The following is a 17,052-nucleotide window of genomic DNA, read 5'->3' on the forward strand; positions in this document are numbered from 1 at the left end:
AGGCAAATACCCAGGAAAATCAGTTTAAATAAGCAGTTCCTATAAGATTTCAGTTTTACCTTTTGTAAGTTAAGATTTACATAGTGTTTAGAATAAGAAACTCAACATATACCAGAAGGTGCTCAGCATGCTTTTTCTAGGAATTTTGGTTTTTATTTGTATTATAGTACGTGCCTACTGTATATCTAACATTCCTTTATAGATTGCTTCCCAAAATTGCACAAGCTATTTATTAATACATTACCTTAACTATATGATAGAGTATTAGATGATTACTTGCAGGTATAAAATTCTACCGTGGTGGTGCCTTGAGACATTAAACTGTTTTTTAACTCAACACCAGATGTATAGCACAGTTCTTCTATTTTGCAAAGCTTTTTGTATATGGTTATTTCAAGTATCATTTGATGTCTTGACAGAGGAGATAAATATAGTTATTCCTAAAGAAGGGTTTCTGTTAGAACATCACAACTTGACTTTGTTATTTACTCATCTGTGAAGCCAGTGACTTTGATGACCAGACTGCAGAGAAGCATGTTGATTACCTTTTATTTTTTGCTGGCTAGCTGCCAAACACAAATACAGATTCATTATGCAGTAAACAGCAGAATGATAATACAGCATGGGTCACTACTTGTGAAAATATGACTTTCTCCATCAGTAATAGCAATTAGGTGATAATGCCTAATTATATTTTTCCTAATTAAAGATAAACTGCTCCTTGATTAAAAGTTTTGCCCTTCACCTTTTAGAAACAGAGGTGAAAATACATGGTCGGAGCAACCCTTTCCATCACCACACCAAACATCAAAGAGCCAATGGAGTGATTAGGGTAAAGGACACAAAGCCCACTAAGTCCGGTATTTGTACAGTTCGGTGCAGATCTGGTCTGGGCATACGTGAAACGTACATATGAAACACACCACACATAGACAGTCTATCTTCTCCAAATACTGAAGAAATGTTTACGGGGGTTACTTAAAACATATTAATAACTGCATTTTATTGTACCCTTTTTTTTCCTTCATTCATTATTCATGAATAAGTGTAACCTGGAAGCAGAAACATAGAGAAACTGGGTTTTCTGCTTTTTTGAAGGGGACTTTGTAATGTGAATTCCTCTGCTGTGTGATCAAACTATATGCACTAGAGAAACTGCATATCTAAAACGTCAGAAACACTCTGATTTGCCTCTAATTTAGTTCTATAAATTGTTGTTACAAGTTACTAAATAATAAGTCATTTTTAAGTCTGAATTATTTTCCTGTCATTTACTGGTGTTGCTGTATTTTGTCATTGTGACTTTTTTATCTCCGTTGTTTTGATCTATCTGCTTCTAAGATTTCGGAATGCTGAATTTAGCATGCATAATAGAACTACGCATTTATTAACTGTCACTTGAGACCCAATTTTAATAAACATCATTCAACAATTGTTTATTATGAGGCAGGAACATATTCTGTTAGTTTTGTATTTTTTTAAAACATTCTACCTATGCATTGTCCTATTTAAAATCAATAAATATTTCTGACACTAAAAAAGACAGGCAGTATCACAGTAATGTCAAAATCAAATATTTTGCTTAAGGAACATTTCATATTTCATCAGGAGAAAGTTCATTTTATAATCAGACTAAATTTTTATCCATTAAAAATTATGACTAAAAATAAATCTATTAGCTTTCGCCTACTGCAACCTATAAACTTACTCAATTGACTTCAGATATAGTCAAAGACAAGCCATTAATTACTTATGGTAAAACACTGTGACATCCTGCTTGTACTATATGAGGTGACTATATTGATGTTTGACTTTCAAACAGCATTTGATTTGTTAAGTAGTTACAGAAATAGCTGATTAATTTTGCAGATACATGCTTCTCTGTATGTTTTGGACACTGTGAACCCAAGTACTGAAAATCTCCTGTTAAATCACTTCTCCTTTTTGTGCATGGGAGTGGTTAAATCCATTAATATGTAGGCAGAAGATGAAAGAATTACTTGAGCCTTACAGCCTGCATGATTACATGACTCTGAGAAAACTGTTATTAAGCAACTGATCCGCAGCTAAAATAATTCTGTGACCTCACATTGAGTTAATGCTTTTAAGGTCATTATTAGCCTGCATGAAAGAGAAAAGCATCTAGTAATCCTAGATTTTGCATGAGTATTTAAATTAATGGTCAAGCAGAGAGACTGCTTATATCATGAATCCATAAGAAGTTAAAAGATTCAGTGTAGCCGCTCACCATGGTCAACTCATCAATTTAATTAAAGGAGTTGTGTGGGAGTCTCATTTGTAAACACAGACACAGATGGGAGGAGAGAGGGGTATTGCCACTCTCCACTTCCAGTGTCGAGTTTGAGAAGCCTGAGTTAGGTGGCTAGGCTTACCCTAAGCTCCTTCGGAAGCAGGCAGAGGCTCAGGAGCCAAACACCCTAAAGGTGATTCAGTACCTTAGTCATTTATCTCTGCATTAGTAAGTAGCAGAACTCAGCAGGAATGGGTTTGTGGAGCGAAACAGTTGGTGCTGGGGACCCAGGGCCCACAGTTTGTGCATTTCAGGATTTTACTTCGGTTTAGGTCTTCGCCTGGTCCCTATAAACTGAATGCACAATAGTGGCTGGAGTACCTTTCGTATGAATCTTGTTCATCTGCAGAGACTATGCAATTTGAATTAGGGGAGCGTAAGTGGGCATGATCTAAACTGCATTCCTGAGCTGAGCTACTAATGCAGCTACTAATTCCTCAGTCTTCCTTCTCCTGAAGCAACTTGCCTTCCTCCGTGGATTCTAGAAGGGTCCATGGGAGACTGGGTGGCTAAGTAGGAGGCCTAAAATTGGTTGTCCAAAATGGAAATATTCTTCCTTCAAGCACATTCATTGTTTTCAACTGTTGTTCATTATTAATATTCTGAAATGCTTCGCTAACTCAAAATACTCAGAAATGCTTTCTACTCTAGTACCCATCACTGGGACCTTGATACGGATGGTTGACCTTTTCCTGAAAGTCTAACTATTAAACAATTTTTTTAGTCTTTTTTTTCTTCTCCTGGAGAAGTTGAGGAATCCATAGAAGGGAAGAAACTTGAGGAAGTGTCAAGTATTTTACACATTGCACAAGTCTCCATTCTGCCCTGTATAATAAACCATCTGGCAGTTGCCATCACTACAGGGCTGGCCTGTGTCTGCTTTGTCAGAGATCAGATTTGGTACAACAGTTCTTTTTTTACTATAGATACACTGTACAGTGATGGATGATAGATACTGCCTAAAATAGCATACATAGAAGAGACATCTCTGGGATAAGCACATAAGATTTATGAGCCCACAGGTGCCTATAAATTGTCTTAGTATCCTCAACAATTACCTTTGCTAAGATGGAAATTACATGGAACAAATAGAAGGTAAGAACGTTTCGTTTGTAGAAAGTACCTTAAATATAATATTCATGCTTATGAAAGTGTATATGTACGTCTAAAATCCAATTGTATGAGGTGTGTATGTGTATGCATGTTAGGAGCCTAGAGATTAGGTGATTCTTTTGGGGGAGACTGCTGAGTCTCTCAAGCAGATGATTTACTACTGCCCTCTTTATTCTACGTTGCTCCATGAGTTAGCTACTCCAGGTTGCTCCACCTCCTCTGCCTCCACTTCTATTGCCTAGAAAATATAAAACCAAAAAAAGAATATTTAATTGCACTATCTGCTTCCTAAATTATGTTTTAATCTGATTTATGCAGGAAGTAAATTTGTTCTGTTTTAAAAGATTTCTGTCCTCTCCAGCTAGTATCATCATACTCTGGGCTACTGCACCGTGTTACAGTATGTGTTAAATTACTGCTTTTCCTGTAGTGAATAGCCTCCATCATGACAACCACCTGGAAACAAAGAGCAAACACCTCTCAAAAGCTGGAAAGGCAGCAATTCAGATACTTACTAGACTGACAAGCTCGTTTTCCCACAGGTGAACAGGTCATGACTCACTAGTAAAAGATGTAACAGATTTTTAATACACTGCCCTTAATTTTAACAACTTCCTAGGAGGGGGTCAGTGGGAGAAGACTTTTTATCTCGGGCCATAGAGCTGAAGTAGTCACGGTCCTGCAAGCAGAGTGTTTCAGCTTTTTAGGTTGCATTTAAAAGTACCCAGCTTAAACTTTGAGCAGATTGCAAGAACCATAAAAATTAGACAGACCATGTGAATTACGTGAAGTATGTGAATTATGTGAATAAGAACATAAAGGTGATTCACTTGTAGCTGTCTGGTGCAGGATATAGACAAAGGACAAATTTATCAGATGTTAGAGTGACCCTGTGCTTGGTATTATGGACAGTGACATGCAAAGATTCAAGCTGTATTTATTACCAAACAGTTGCAGTCCTTTTATCAACAGACAAGCCACTGCAAAGACCAGACAGACCAGCTCTTCTAACATACCGTCTCTCTCCCGTCCATCCATTCTAACTCGCAAATGACAAAGGGGTTGTTCATTTCCCTGTGCACTCAGAACTGTCCTGTGGGGAGCCTGGGCTCCCTGAATGTGATGTGGCGTGTCACTGAGATGCCTAACATACAAACTCCAAGTAGGACAGCCAAGGACAGGCAAACAGAGGAAGTCTGGTTTGTGAGTTCCATGGCCTTGAGGTGAGGAAGAATGCCTTGTGTGACCATTCAGAAGCAAATGAATATAAATGGAAATCCTGTTTCATAGGAACATGAGAGTACAAATGGAAAGACAGCAAATCACTATAAATCCTTTCCACCCCCTTCAGATACTCAAACAGAAGCAGCAAGTCCTTGTTCCCAAATGCTCACGAACAACTCTCAGCTTCCAGATGACTTCTGGGTGAGTAGCTCTTCTGGGTGACTAGGTTTTAACACTATCTTATTTCCCTCCTAACACTTCCTCTATCACTGTTTGGGGGAAGGAGGTAGTTTTCGGAATGGGAAGTAGGGAAGAAACTTATGAAGGACAAACCCCATGAGGCTGGTACTCTCCACAGCAAACTCCTTATTGGAGAGAGGAAAAGCATGAATCCAGCTGCTTTGCATAGAGGAGTGAAGTAGCATCAAATCCTTTCAGAAATATGTTACAGCAGCAGCACAGCCACAGAGATACTTCTAATCTCATGCTTTTCCTTTGATGTCTGGCGATTGGGGTCTGTGGAAGAGCAGCTTATCTGATTCCTGCAGGCAGGTTATAGACCTGGGTCTCATGCTGCTTTGTGACATCTGGAGCACTTCTCTGCATATTGAATTCCTTCTTCTCTTCCTTTTTTCCTTTTTTTTTTTCCCCTAAAGTCTGTTCCATTCTTCTGGTTTATATCCTATAAATTTTTATTGTTAGTGACCTAAACTGCAAATCACCCACCAAAGGCCCACAATTGCTGTTATTGATGCAGTACCGTCTGTACACAGGCCAAGGATATTCTGCCAAAGCAGCAACAGGTACCTTTCCTAAGGTTCTGTCACAACCTAGGGACAGATCTACTGCGAAAATGGTTCATTGCAATACTGTATGGTACATCCAGAAAGGTTTTGTGTCCTTCTAACCAGGTCCCTCCATGGAGCATTACAAAGGAATGTTTACAGAGAAGGTTAGTTTTATGACTTGTATTTATTCAAGAAGATGCATAATTCTAACTTGTTTAAAACAACCAGAGCCCTGTCTCTCCTGTTGCAAGTAACCTACCTTGCTCTCAGCCACATTTGAAGGAGATAGGGGCCACATGAAAATAATAGATGTTTTCCTCAAGTTTGCCTTCATTTTAGCTTTTCAGTTCCTGGGGAAAAGGGGCTTTCAGCCTACTCATGCACAGAGCCCCAGTGTGTCCTGCCGCGCATAGCGTCAAGGATGGGGATTTTAAGAATGAGCAGGCTCCTTCCTTTTCTTCAGACAGACAAGTACTGATGCTGTGGCTGGCTGTGGTACAATTCCTACCTATTGTCAGGGAAATGAGAAAGACAAGCAGAAAGGAGTCATAATAGTCAAAATTGAAATGCAATATTTTTTTCTAAAAAGTCAATATTGGCTACTTGTTTGCTCCCTCCCTTTATGCCATTTTTCAGAGAAGCAGTTTGAGATGAATCAGAACATTTCCTCAGTTATCAACACATATTTTCATTGTTTCTTTTTCCCATGGGATCCTTTCCCATCATTTCCCACTATTTAAATCTCTTTGATCGGCAACATCCTCAAAATGCAGTTTCCATTCAGGCTCTTCCTTTCCTCTCTGCTTACCTCCCCTTCACTTTCATAGGTTCATAGGATAATTCAGATGGGAAGGGGTCTCTAGCAAAGCTCTTGCACAAAGCAGGGTCAGCTCTGAGCTCAAACCAGGTTGCTCAGGGCTTTATCTTTGCAGGTCTTGAAAATATCCATGGATGGAGAGTGCACAACCTCCCTGGGCAACTTGTTCCAAAACTTTCTCAGTATTGCTGTATAAATGTTGCCACTGGTAGAAATATCCAAAAGAGATTCCCAGTAGTAGTTAAGTGGGAATGAGCAAACTATGTGCAAACCATAACCATTGACACAGTGTGAAGCCAAATGTATCAAGATGTGAACATGGCTCTGTTCAGGAACACTCTGCCCTGTGGGAGTGAATCCACACCAGCTCTCACTAGATGCTACACAGGTGTAACTGAAAGCAGAAAATGGCATGCAAGCATTGAAAAAAATCAAGACAGTTTCTTTGTGATGCTGAAGTTAATTGTAATTATATTTCATACTGATGTAACTGGTATCTGTTTATTGCCTGGTACTGTATTTGCATATTGAAGAAGTCAATTATCTCTTCAATTTGCAATCCTTGGCTCATGTAATCAATTACCCTGAGTGAATGTTTAAGATTACTCATGAAAGAGTCACACTTTATTATATTTTATCTAGAAGAACCAGTAGCACCCATTAATAGAATGGATTATTACATTTTTGGAAAACCTATATGGAGTGGTCAGTAGGAAACAAATTGAATAGCTGAACTTATGCATTGCCTGAGTCATTAATCTATACAATCATACTGTGATCTTTATTAACTGAAAAATCATTTAGATTAATGAAAAAAATACTTCTTTCTTCTCGGACTTCCGTTCATACTGACTTTCCATTACTGGCCTTGTCTAAGCCTGCACACACAAGAGTGTTAGACCTAATCTCCAGAAGAAAAAGCAGATTAGAAACAAATGCTGGCATGTAATGTGGATGAAGGCTAGGCTTGTCAGGGGTTTGTTTTCTTTTAATTAAGGTGTTCCTAGTGCAACTAAGGAGCCCTTCCCTCCAAGCAAGTCTAGCAGAGGCAATGGGAAGAAAGCTGGCCCCGTTCAAGTTCTTGTCTGGGAAGGTGGAGGATTACTTAAAGAAATGTGAAAAGGAGACTGACAACTTTGCAGAAAAGCAGGAGGTTTAAGCAGTGGAGGAGAGGATGAATGTACAAAGATCAAACAAATCAATACTATTTAATCCACATCTGTTTCTTAAAACAGTAGCTTATCTGAAGAGCCTGTGTAATTTTAAAGGATAGAAGTACAAAGGCAAAGGAACTAGGTAATAAAAGACTATCTTATTCAAAAATAGCTTTTAAAAATAGTATTGATGGACTCTCCCTCCCTTTAAATAGAGATAAATGTCGATGATGACTGCTTCTGAGACACTGCATGCCTTGCCGACCTTTCCTTGACAGGTTTAAGGGGACATAAAAGGAGTCGATGTGCTGGTGGCTACTAAGTCTTTTGGACAATGAAACATATACTCGGACATGGTCACAGTTTCAGTATTTAATAATTCGTAAAATCATTTGATGAAAGCAGGTATAGCTTGAGCCAACAGCAGCTAGAGTTAATTAATTCCAGAACTGCAGTAGCTCCAGCAGCTCCAGATGTTTGAGGACCTTTGTGAGGCTCATTCCCTGTTGGCTGCGGCAACCTTGCCAGGTAACACTGCTAAGGATGCATGTGTGGCTTAACTTCTGTGTCATCCAGCAATAACACAAACCTGATCCCACAAGGACAGATAATTTCCCATAATCATTGTTTCTATGTTTCCATGGTTACTGGAAAAGGAAAAAATTCTACTTTTGCTTCACGAAACTATACAAAAATGGAATGTTTTCCAGAATCTGTGCAAGGTTAAAATTAAATTGTGAGCAGACAATATAGCCATTTTCCCTTCATGTGTGCCATCTCTTTACTCTCTTTCCACCCTTTCTATCACTACTGACCTGCACAAATCCCACCAGCTCTACAGGAAAGCTACTCCTCAGATATATTCCCAAAGGGGGCAGAGATCAAACTCTTTCCTACAGGGTCCTGGACAGACTTCAGGTATCGTTCATTCAAAAAGGAAAAAGAAAAAAATAATTGATTCCAAGGTCCAAAAATTTTTTTATTTATATAAATGCAGCCAGATGCAGCTGAAGTCAACAGCATCCTCCTGCTCCATTTTCACAGCAAGGCTGCCTACGAGCACCAAAATAATCATTTGTTGAACCTATCAACTATGGGTAGGCTTAGTGTGCAGTATTTAATGAAAAATCCATGGAAATGTGTGTTGTTGCACCGAAGATAGTGGGGGTTTTTTTCAGTTTTCAAGCCCAGGTGATACCTATATCACATAAGAGAGCACAGTGATGGGTCCTTAGTTAGCAACCAGTCTGTGCCAACAGATCTGTGAAATTCATGTAGGGCCATCCAAAGCTCAGGTCCACATGAGCTATACAACTATTTTAGGTCACTGCATCTGAACAGGAAGCCCAGTTGCTCTAAAGAGTGTTAAAAAGATACAGTGTAATACTGGTCTGACTAGACTTTAAAGGCATATAGTTCATTTGGGTGTATTCTAGTGCCTTGCAAACGGCACATAAAGGAATAAACATGGATAGCCCAAATGTCCCTCCTGGTGTTTTGATGGCTCCAATTTTACATCACAAAAAAATCCACCAGCTCTTTGGAGAAGTGAACCAGGCAGTTGACAAGACCTTTCCTAGAAACCTCTCTGCTCCATCTTCTGTGGTCTGCTGGAAAAATGTACAGTACTCAAACTACCCACTCATCGTATTGCTCTTGTTCCTACTTGTACCACAGTAGCATGTAAATGCCTTAGACAGGTAAGACTATAAACATTGGAAAGGAACTGCTTGAAGAATTTGCAATACAAAAGATGTGCAAAAGATGGAAAGGAAAATTAAAATGCTAAGACATGAAATCACTTGCCCAAGTTCACAGAAGTCAAGTATCCCACTGCTTGTCTATTTTATTAGGACTTTGGCCTTTCTAGTTTGTTGCTGTCAAATGTTTTATTTGCTTCATGAGATTCACGCACACACACAGACACTGCATGAAACATCCCAGGAACAGGATTAGGCGTATTTCACCCTGGCATATATTCCATCTGGAGAAACAAAGCTTTTGAAATCAGAAGGCGGTTTTGCTAGCATCAGACACCCGTTGTCTCCTGCCATGAAAATGCCTGCAGGGTGACCATAATGAGAAGTGGAAATACCTCACTTCTTCCTCAACTGCCTTCCTGAGTTTGTTGATCTCAGTCTGGGTTCAGACATTGAAAGCCTGGAAAACTGTCCTCAACAGTGCTCCAGATTGCAGCAAGTAACACGCAAAGAAGTTACAAAGCTGCTCTTTTATCCCCAAAAAATGTTGACATCCTATTGTTTCTTTGCAAACGATACTTTGCAAAAAGGATGTACTTAAATTCCTTGTCATAGTAAATGCAAGGACTGCCAGTGTCTATGTGATGGCAACTTCGGAATTTACGCCACATTGTGCTTTTCCTTCAGCTGTATCAAGTGTCACTGAGAAGCAGTGCTGGAAGTTCAAAAGACAAGCAGTGAAAAATATTCTTCCAACTTGTTCCTGTCATGTACGCTGTGAGTGCATTAATTTTTGCTTGAACATTGAAACAGGGAGACCTGTAAAACAACAACCTATTTGTAACGGGATTCTGCACGTAGCATCCTGATATACAGTCTCATCTAAGATGTGAAAGGGCCCTGACAGTGTCAGTGTGATAAATACTATTTTTAGGGACAAGATGAGGAGAAACATTAGCCCGGTGAGAGTGCTTGTGAGCAGAACGTGACAAGTGCCGTGCTATGTCTCAGCCTGCGGACAGCCAGGCTGGGGTGTTTTGCCAATCAAGGTCAACCTGTGCACACACAGGGAATGGTGAAAGGCAGGCTGTGGGAGAAATGCTATGCTCCCTCAATGTGTCGTGCCGCTCAGCACTGGCCACATGCCTGGGCAGCTATGGAGATAGCTGGGGACATGAAAATCCCTGGGCTGGGGCTGCCTGGCATCTGCTGCTGAAAGCATATGTAAGCCACCGCTAACAGACCTCCTGCTGCTGTAAATTAAAGTTGGTCAGTGTAGTCTCATTTTTAAGCAGTCTCCAGAGGTGGGAGGAGAAAGCCGGGGCTCTCTGCAAGCAGGGAGGGTTGGTCACAAAGCAGTGAGACATCTCTCCCAACAGTGAGCACCTGGCACCAGGAGAGGTGGCATCACCCTATGCCTCGGCTCCAGGCTGGTGAGGGGGTAAGAAGGTGGAGCAGGGCCACACCATCTTCCATTCCATTAGTTTATGAGGCACAGAAAGAAAAGTTTCTTTTGTCTGCGCATTTCATCTGTGAAACCTCTGTCTCATGCCAGTGTCAGCATACTTCAGCATGGGTGAGATGCAGCATCCCCCAGCACGGGGCCCTTTGGTGAGTTCTTGTTGCTGGGTGTGTTTTGGATGATTCCAAAACACACATGCGGAAACTCCTAACACAACAGTTGAGGCTGCTCAAGCCTCCCCATAAGCCCCACTGTTAACCCAGAGGACAGTCTTCCTCACTGCACCAAATGTAACATGGCTGAATTATCATGGTCTTCCTGAGCATCTGTGCAAAGAATTCATGTGTGCACATGTAAACATTGTCACCTTTAGTTATCCATACCCAAATTTAGAGGGAGGCCACAAAATTATTAGAATCATCATGTTCTAGATGTCTTGATGACCTTTGACTGACTGTGCCAGTCTAGGTAGAGTTCAGTAAAAAAGGCACCTCCTATTTGGTGAGGCTTGTCCAAGGCTTAGACTTCAAAGCAAGAGAATAATCTCCCTTTTACCTCATCCTGGATCTCAAAGCGCTGCCTACATGTCACTCTTGAAGTCTTACAATGCACCTTTTATGCTAGAAAAGAAACACCTTGGTGCAAACCCTAGGACAAAGATAGCAGAAGATATTGAAGTGTCATTTGAATGCTAAAAGGAGGAAGCTCAGAGCTAAAAGTTTGCAGACACTCGGTAGTAAGCAGTTACAGCTCTGGATCAGAACAGGGTAGGTTTGTGTGTCTCCAACTCAGATAGCTTGTTCCCCTTACCGTGTCCTTCATGTGTCTTCTGTCGTCACTAGCACTTCTGTGTTCCTTGCAACAGTAAACATCTCTCCTCTTTAGCTAAGACAATTTGGCAGCTGCAGCAAGTCCCTTGAACAAAGTAGGAGATGCATCCAATTTTGCTAGTAAATGTGGAGGGAATATTTGGAGGAAAGCTGAAGTGGAAGTCAAAGGTGTGGACTCCAGAATCCAGTCAGCCATCTGAAAGCCAAACAACATGCTGCTATCAGAAGCCTTTTAAACATTTAGGATGTTTGTACCTTACGGAAACCTTGATGTTTCTCCCAGAATCCAAGGTGTCCTTGCACCCAAAGCACCATAAAGGCATGGTATGTGGTGGACTGTGCATCACCTCTGCAGGTCAGCTGCTGGATGTATGGACCCCTACCACTCTCCAGACTTGAGAACTGCTAATCATCTGCCTCATTTTAACACAAGGTCAGCAAACCTGCAGCTCCTCACAAACTGTTTAGGATTTTCACTTATCAAAATGGAGTGCCACAGACTTTTAATTTTCCAAATAAGCACTAATAGGCCTTTTGCAAGTAAAGCAGTGTAATAACTTTCACGCCCTCACTCCCCTTTTATCATTGGCTACAACACCTGTGCATATGATCTGAAACTTTTGTTTCACCTGTGTAAGACCCCACTCACAAAAAAAAAATAATATTTGACACCTTCTCTGCACAGCTGTGAGACAGGAAAATTGTGACCCATTCCTTCAAATGTCTTTGCTTGTGTGCTACTTCCTCTTAATCAAATTCAGTTTTGTGTGGGTGAGGTCCCCTTGACTGTAATGAAAGATTGTCCCATCTGTGCAAGGATAACTTTGGCCCCTTCCGGCTAGATAGGACTAGCTCTTGACTCTTGTCTTCACCCAAGACCTGTATCTTTTAAACACATATATCTGCTGGCAGTTTTATCATCCAGACTTAAGCATTCCTTCCTCCTAGTAGTTTGTACCAAACCTTCACTTTGAACAACAATATTAGGGGATGTAAGACTGCTAGAATTTTGTCCTGCTGACTGCATCCTTTTGCAGATGAATTTAATGATGCCTTGAGTTTTAATAATCTGAACTGGATATTCTTGTTGGCAGAAGAGCCTGGATATTGTTTCCTCACAGCATGGGAGATTTACCAGATGGCATAAAGTATTTTCAATCAATCAGAGTTGTAACTCTGCAGAAAAAAAATGCCTGAAACAATCTGAAAGGGAGGAAACTAAAATTTGTCAGCCTCCTAGATAACTGCAATATAAGAAAGTCATGTTCTCTATTCTGACAGTTTGTAGAAACCTGATATTCCCAGGGCCTTATCTCACTTACACCACATTGTCTTAAAGTTATTTTGGCAATGTTCTTTTGTTGGTAGAAGGAAGGACTTTGAACGGGGAGCGGATCTGCAGTTTAACCTTGAAAGAAATTAGTGTTCCCCTCCTGGAATGATCTGCAGTTGGGCCCTGGTGCCAGCGGTCTGTTTTGCAGCTCCAGCACAGTGTAAGGATTTACCGAAAAAGTTCAATTTTCTCCGTCCCTGTTCCAGGTATGGCCTGAGAGCCTGGCTTTGCATGCAGGGATGAAATAGGCCAGTCAAGGTGGTGCAAAAAGGCTTGCAGATACTAATTTCATCGTACAGGTTTAAGCCCACTTTCTCTGGCTTTTTTTGCATGACTTCTAAAGAGACGTTTTTAGACTGTGCCTGCTTGCTAAGCTGTGCTTAACTTTCTGCACAAGCCATCAGACTCAAAAGGATGCTGGCCTTAAACAATGTCCCTGAATTCACCCTGGAAGCGACGGTGCACTCACTTTCCCTGGCTCCCCATGGGTGGTGGAGGTAAGTCCTGTTGCACAGGAGCACCTCCCTTCTACTTGGGCACCAGAAACTTTATTCTCCTGAAGCCATGCAACAGAATTAATTCCACTGTAGAAAGTTTCTCAGCAGCTGCAGGGGTGGGAGGGTGCTCCCAAGAATTAGCTCCACGGAGGCACCCAGGTATACTGCATGTCTTGGTTTCAGCAGAACCTGGGAACTTCAGTCACACTGGGAAATTTAGATAATTTTTTCTCTTACCTAATTCAAAAAGAGCTTCCTCTTGTATTTCCCAGCAAGGGAGATGATGGCTGCAGCTGTGGAGAAAGTGCAAAGAGGTTGCTGGTAGGAGTGACTTGAGGGGTGATCTTTCTATGAAGGACGCAAGGCATTTCCTGGGGTGTGACTGACGGTGCGCAACAGTGCTTGAAGAGTTTCAAACTGCCTGTAGTGTTGTGAGCTCTTGCCTCTGGTTTGCTCTAACTGGGAGGTTTCTGCTGGTGATGAGGATGGTTATCCCTGGTAGCACTGAAACTCATCTTTTTCTTTTCTGGATCTAATTATCCTAGAGCTGTTACCAGTCATATTTGATGACTGCCAGGAGTCAGTTCCTCCAGCAGTCTTTATCTCACAGAGAGACAATACTGAGTTCTTGCGCGATGGCAGGGCTTACCAGGGTTAAATAGAAATATGTCAGCAGGCACCTGGATCCATGTATATACACTTCTTACAGAGACATCAGATGTGACCCAAGTAGGGCATGTGGTAAGATCAAATACCAGATAGCAACATGCTATCAAGAGCATATTAGCAGCTGAGTGTCAAAAGCTGACACAGGGAGCAATCTGTTCAAACATCCATTCCTTGTATGCCAACAGCAGTGGGGGGCACAGAGTATTCAGGGGAAGAAGGGTCAGGTCTGTATCTTCTTTCATGTTTTAAAATGGCTTTCTTGGACTTGTTAGAGCGCTTCTACAGGGATGTAATCAATGCTGGAAAAGGAGGAAAAAGACTGAGTTACAGTAGTAAAAATCTGTTATTGAACTGGACTGCATAACAAGTCTTGATGGATGTCGGTGCTCAACTCTTGAAAACAGGAATATATGTGTAGGCAGCAGAATACAGATTCAAATGTGTGCAACACCATTTGAACTTTAGCTGAAAAGATCTGGAACTGAGGTGCTTTACAGGTACTTGTTCTTATAATGGCAAAAATAATTTTTCCAACACTCAGCCTTTCTCCCTCTTTTCTATCAGGGCTGTAACATCTGGTAGCCTACAGGAATACGTCAAGGCTAAGACTCTAAGGGGGAAATGACCTTTGGGTGAGGTAAAGCCTTCAAGTCGGAGAGGAAATGAAGCCTGACCACTGCAGGTCATAGCTCAAAAGCACAGTTTCCACACATTGGCACAGTCTAACTTCAGTATTAAACTAATCTTGGGCAGTGACCACTTACGATCTGTAGACTAAATTTTCAGGATTCTCAACAGACCCTAAGAAAGAGGAGCTGAGAAAGGGGAGTGCACCTCCTAGGAGGCTTCCATTTGCTTTAAGCATCCCCTGGAATAATTCACTCTTTTAGATGGTCATTACATCCCACTGACTTTACTCTTTTTAATAAATCTGTACATTTTAATAGTTAGCTCTGCATTTATGTGTGTGCGTGTTGGGGTGTATAATATCTGCAGGGAAGGTGCAAAGAAAATGGAGCCAGGCTCTTTTTAGTGTCATGACAAGAGACAAGCAGCACAAACTGAAACACAGGATGTTCCCTCTGAACATCAGGAAACACTTTTTCACTGCAAAACAGGTTGCCCTGACAGGTTGTGGAGTCTCGTTCTTTTGAGGAATTGAAAAGCCATCTGGATATGGTCCTGGGCAACTGGCTCTATGTGGCTCTGCTTGAGCAGGGGGTTTGGACTGGATGACCTCAGGAGTTCCCTTCAAACCTCAAGCATTCTGCAACTCGGTGATTCAGTGAAATAATCACACTTTTGCACATGTCTTCAGTATATGTCTCACATTTTTCTTGTCTCTCAGTAAAGATACAGCAGTATCTCTAATAATGCCTTTACTATAGTTGCAAATATAACAAAGCCTGTATACCCAGTGGATACATGTTAGTCAACAAGAACGCTGAAGGTAAGCATTTTAAATGACCAAAGAATGCTTCAGTGATGTGCTTGTGACTAAAGGTTTCCTACCTGCTGCTAGACAGGTTGTGATAGATTTCTGTGCAACAAATGTTTACTTCACAGATACAGCCACCAACTCGTGGGAGACTGCTCCCACTGTCAAATACTGCTGATGGTACCAGAATGCTACTGTTCATCATGAAGTCCTGCTTGCCATATGATTTAGTGAAAAGGAGTATACCATGGGATAGAAACAGAGCACATGGACATTGGCAAAAGGAGGACTTCCTCCCTACTGGAAAAGGTCTGGCCCCAGCTTCCCTAGCCCAATGCTAAGATGCTGTTCAGTTAACCAGCGCCTCATTCCAGTGTTTTATTGCATATGTGGTCATTCTTAGCTTTGGAGATATAGACAGCCTGGTTGGTGCAAGCCATACTCTTGTCGTAGTCCAGTTCAGGATTATCCTCCCCAAGCCACCTTAGGAAGCCTCCTCCCGTGAGCTCCACCTGCATGACAGGATCCACCAGGTCCACCAGGATACTCCTGAGGTTCAGAACCAGTTAGCCGTCTATGCTGGAGCTGGCCAAATGCACCTCAATCTCAGGCAGCACCAGGTTAATTGCTCTCACTGTCGACATGAGGGAAGAGCAGGAGTTGGGTGCTGCTGGGGTCTGAAGGTTGGATTGCGAGCTCATCTTCTCCAATCCTACCCTATGACACTGTGGTTTGTGAGGTCAGGGCATGGGAGACGGATGAGGACCGTGCTCCACAGGGGGAGAGCTCAGCTTTCCAAGTTATGCCAGAGGGGATTGGAGCCATTTATCTGATTATTAGCAGCACCTAACTGACTGGCAAGCATTCAACTACACGTTTAGGATTGGTATGGGTCACATAGCAGATAAACTGCAATTCAAGACACTTAGAAAATGTTGATAAACACCCAGAAATTTCTAAGTGCACTTTCCATGAGTAATCCCCAAAACTTCTAAGCATGCACACACACACATGGTTAGGTGCATTCCCCTCCTCTGGGGTGCTGGTTCCACAACTCATGCACCTCTCTTTGGGGAAATGAGGGGCTTTATGAGCACCCTACCCACTAATCAGTGAGAATACAGCCCACAAGCCTCCCCACACGCCGTAGAGCTGCACCCCATCAGCATCAGCATGCTGGCTGCACGCAGGCTGCTCACACCGCCTGGCAGTGGTGGGCTGCTGCTGGCAGTGCCCGCCCTGGCTTTAGTGGCTATCTTTTCCCTCGTCCCAGTCCTGGGTTTTGTCTCCAGTCACAACTTCTCACACTTCCTTGAGACTTCTTTCCAGGCTGACTCTTTCTATTCTAATCTCCCGGTAATCCCCTGTCTACTGTTTAATTCGGCTCATGGTTGTCTCAGGTAAACTTCACCATTCCTACTTTCTTCATGGTATTACCAGTTTTGGGCAACCATCTTTCCAGAATGCACAGTTTTGTGCATTGTGTTCACACCCGCGGTGCACACTCACCTCACTACCACTTTAGCCATTGTTATCTGCGCACGCTACCAAGAGAGAGCTGTGCAAACTTCCCCACAGCAAACTACTAGCAGTGGGTAGTAGATGTGGCTGATATTGCCAGCATAAGCGGTGGCCAGAAGACTACAGCAAGTATCAGTGAGATCTGAGGAGTGATGGGCAGGTGAGTGGTCACCACACCACCCCTCTGGGCAGCGA

The 17,052-nt window shown here is 42.0% G+C and overlaps 1 protein-coding gene across 1 annotated transcript; it reads right to left on the bottom strand.

The window, feature by feature from the left end:
* Window positions 1-11,407: 11,407 nt before the first annotated feature.
* Window positions 11,408-15,980, bottom strand: ARRDC5 (arrestin domain containing 5). The gene is given in 2 exon segments (XM_009807633.2): window positions 11,408-11,583; window positions 15,779-15,980. Coding segments are annotated over 2 exon segments (378 nt in total).
* Between the last annotated feature and the right edge of the window lie 1,072 nt (window positions 15,981-17,052).

The sequence above is a fragment of the Gavia stellata genome, chromosome 4, assembly GCF_030936135.1.
Source record: "Gavia stellata isolate bGavSte3 chromosome 4, bGavSte3.hap2, whole genome shotgun sequence".
Classification (NCBI taxonomy): Eukaryota; Metazoa; Chordata; class Aves; order Gaviiformes; family Gaviidae; genus Gavia; species Gavia stellata.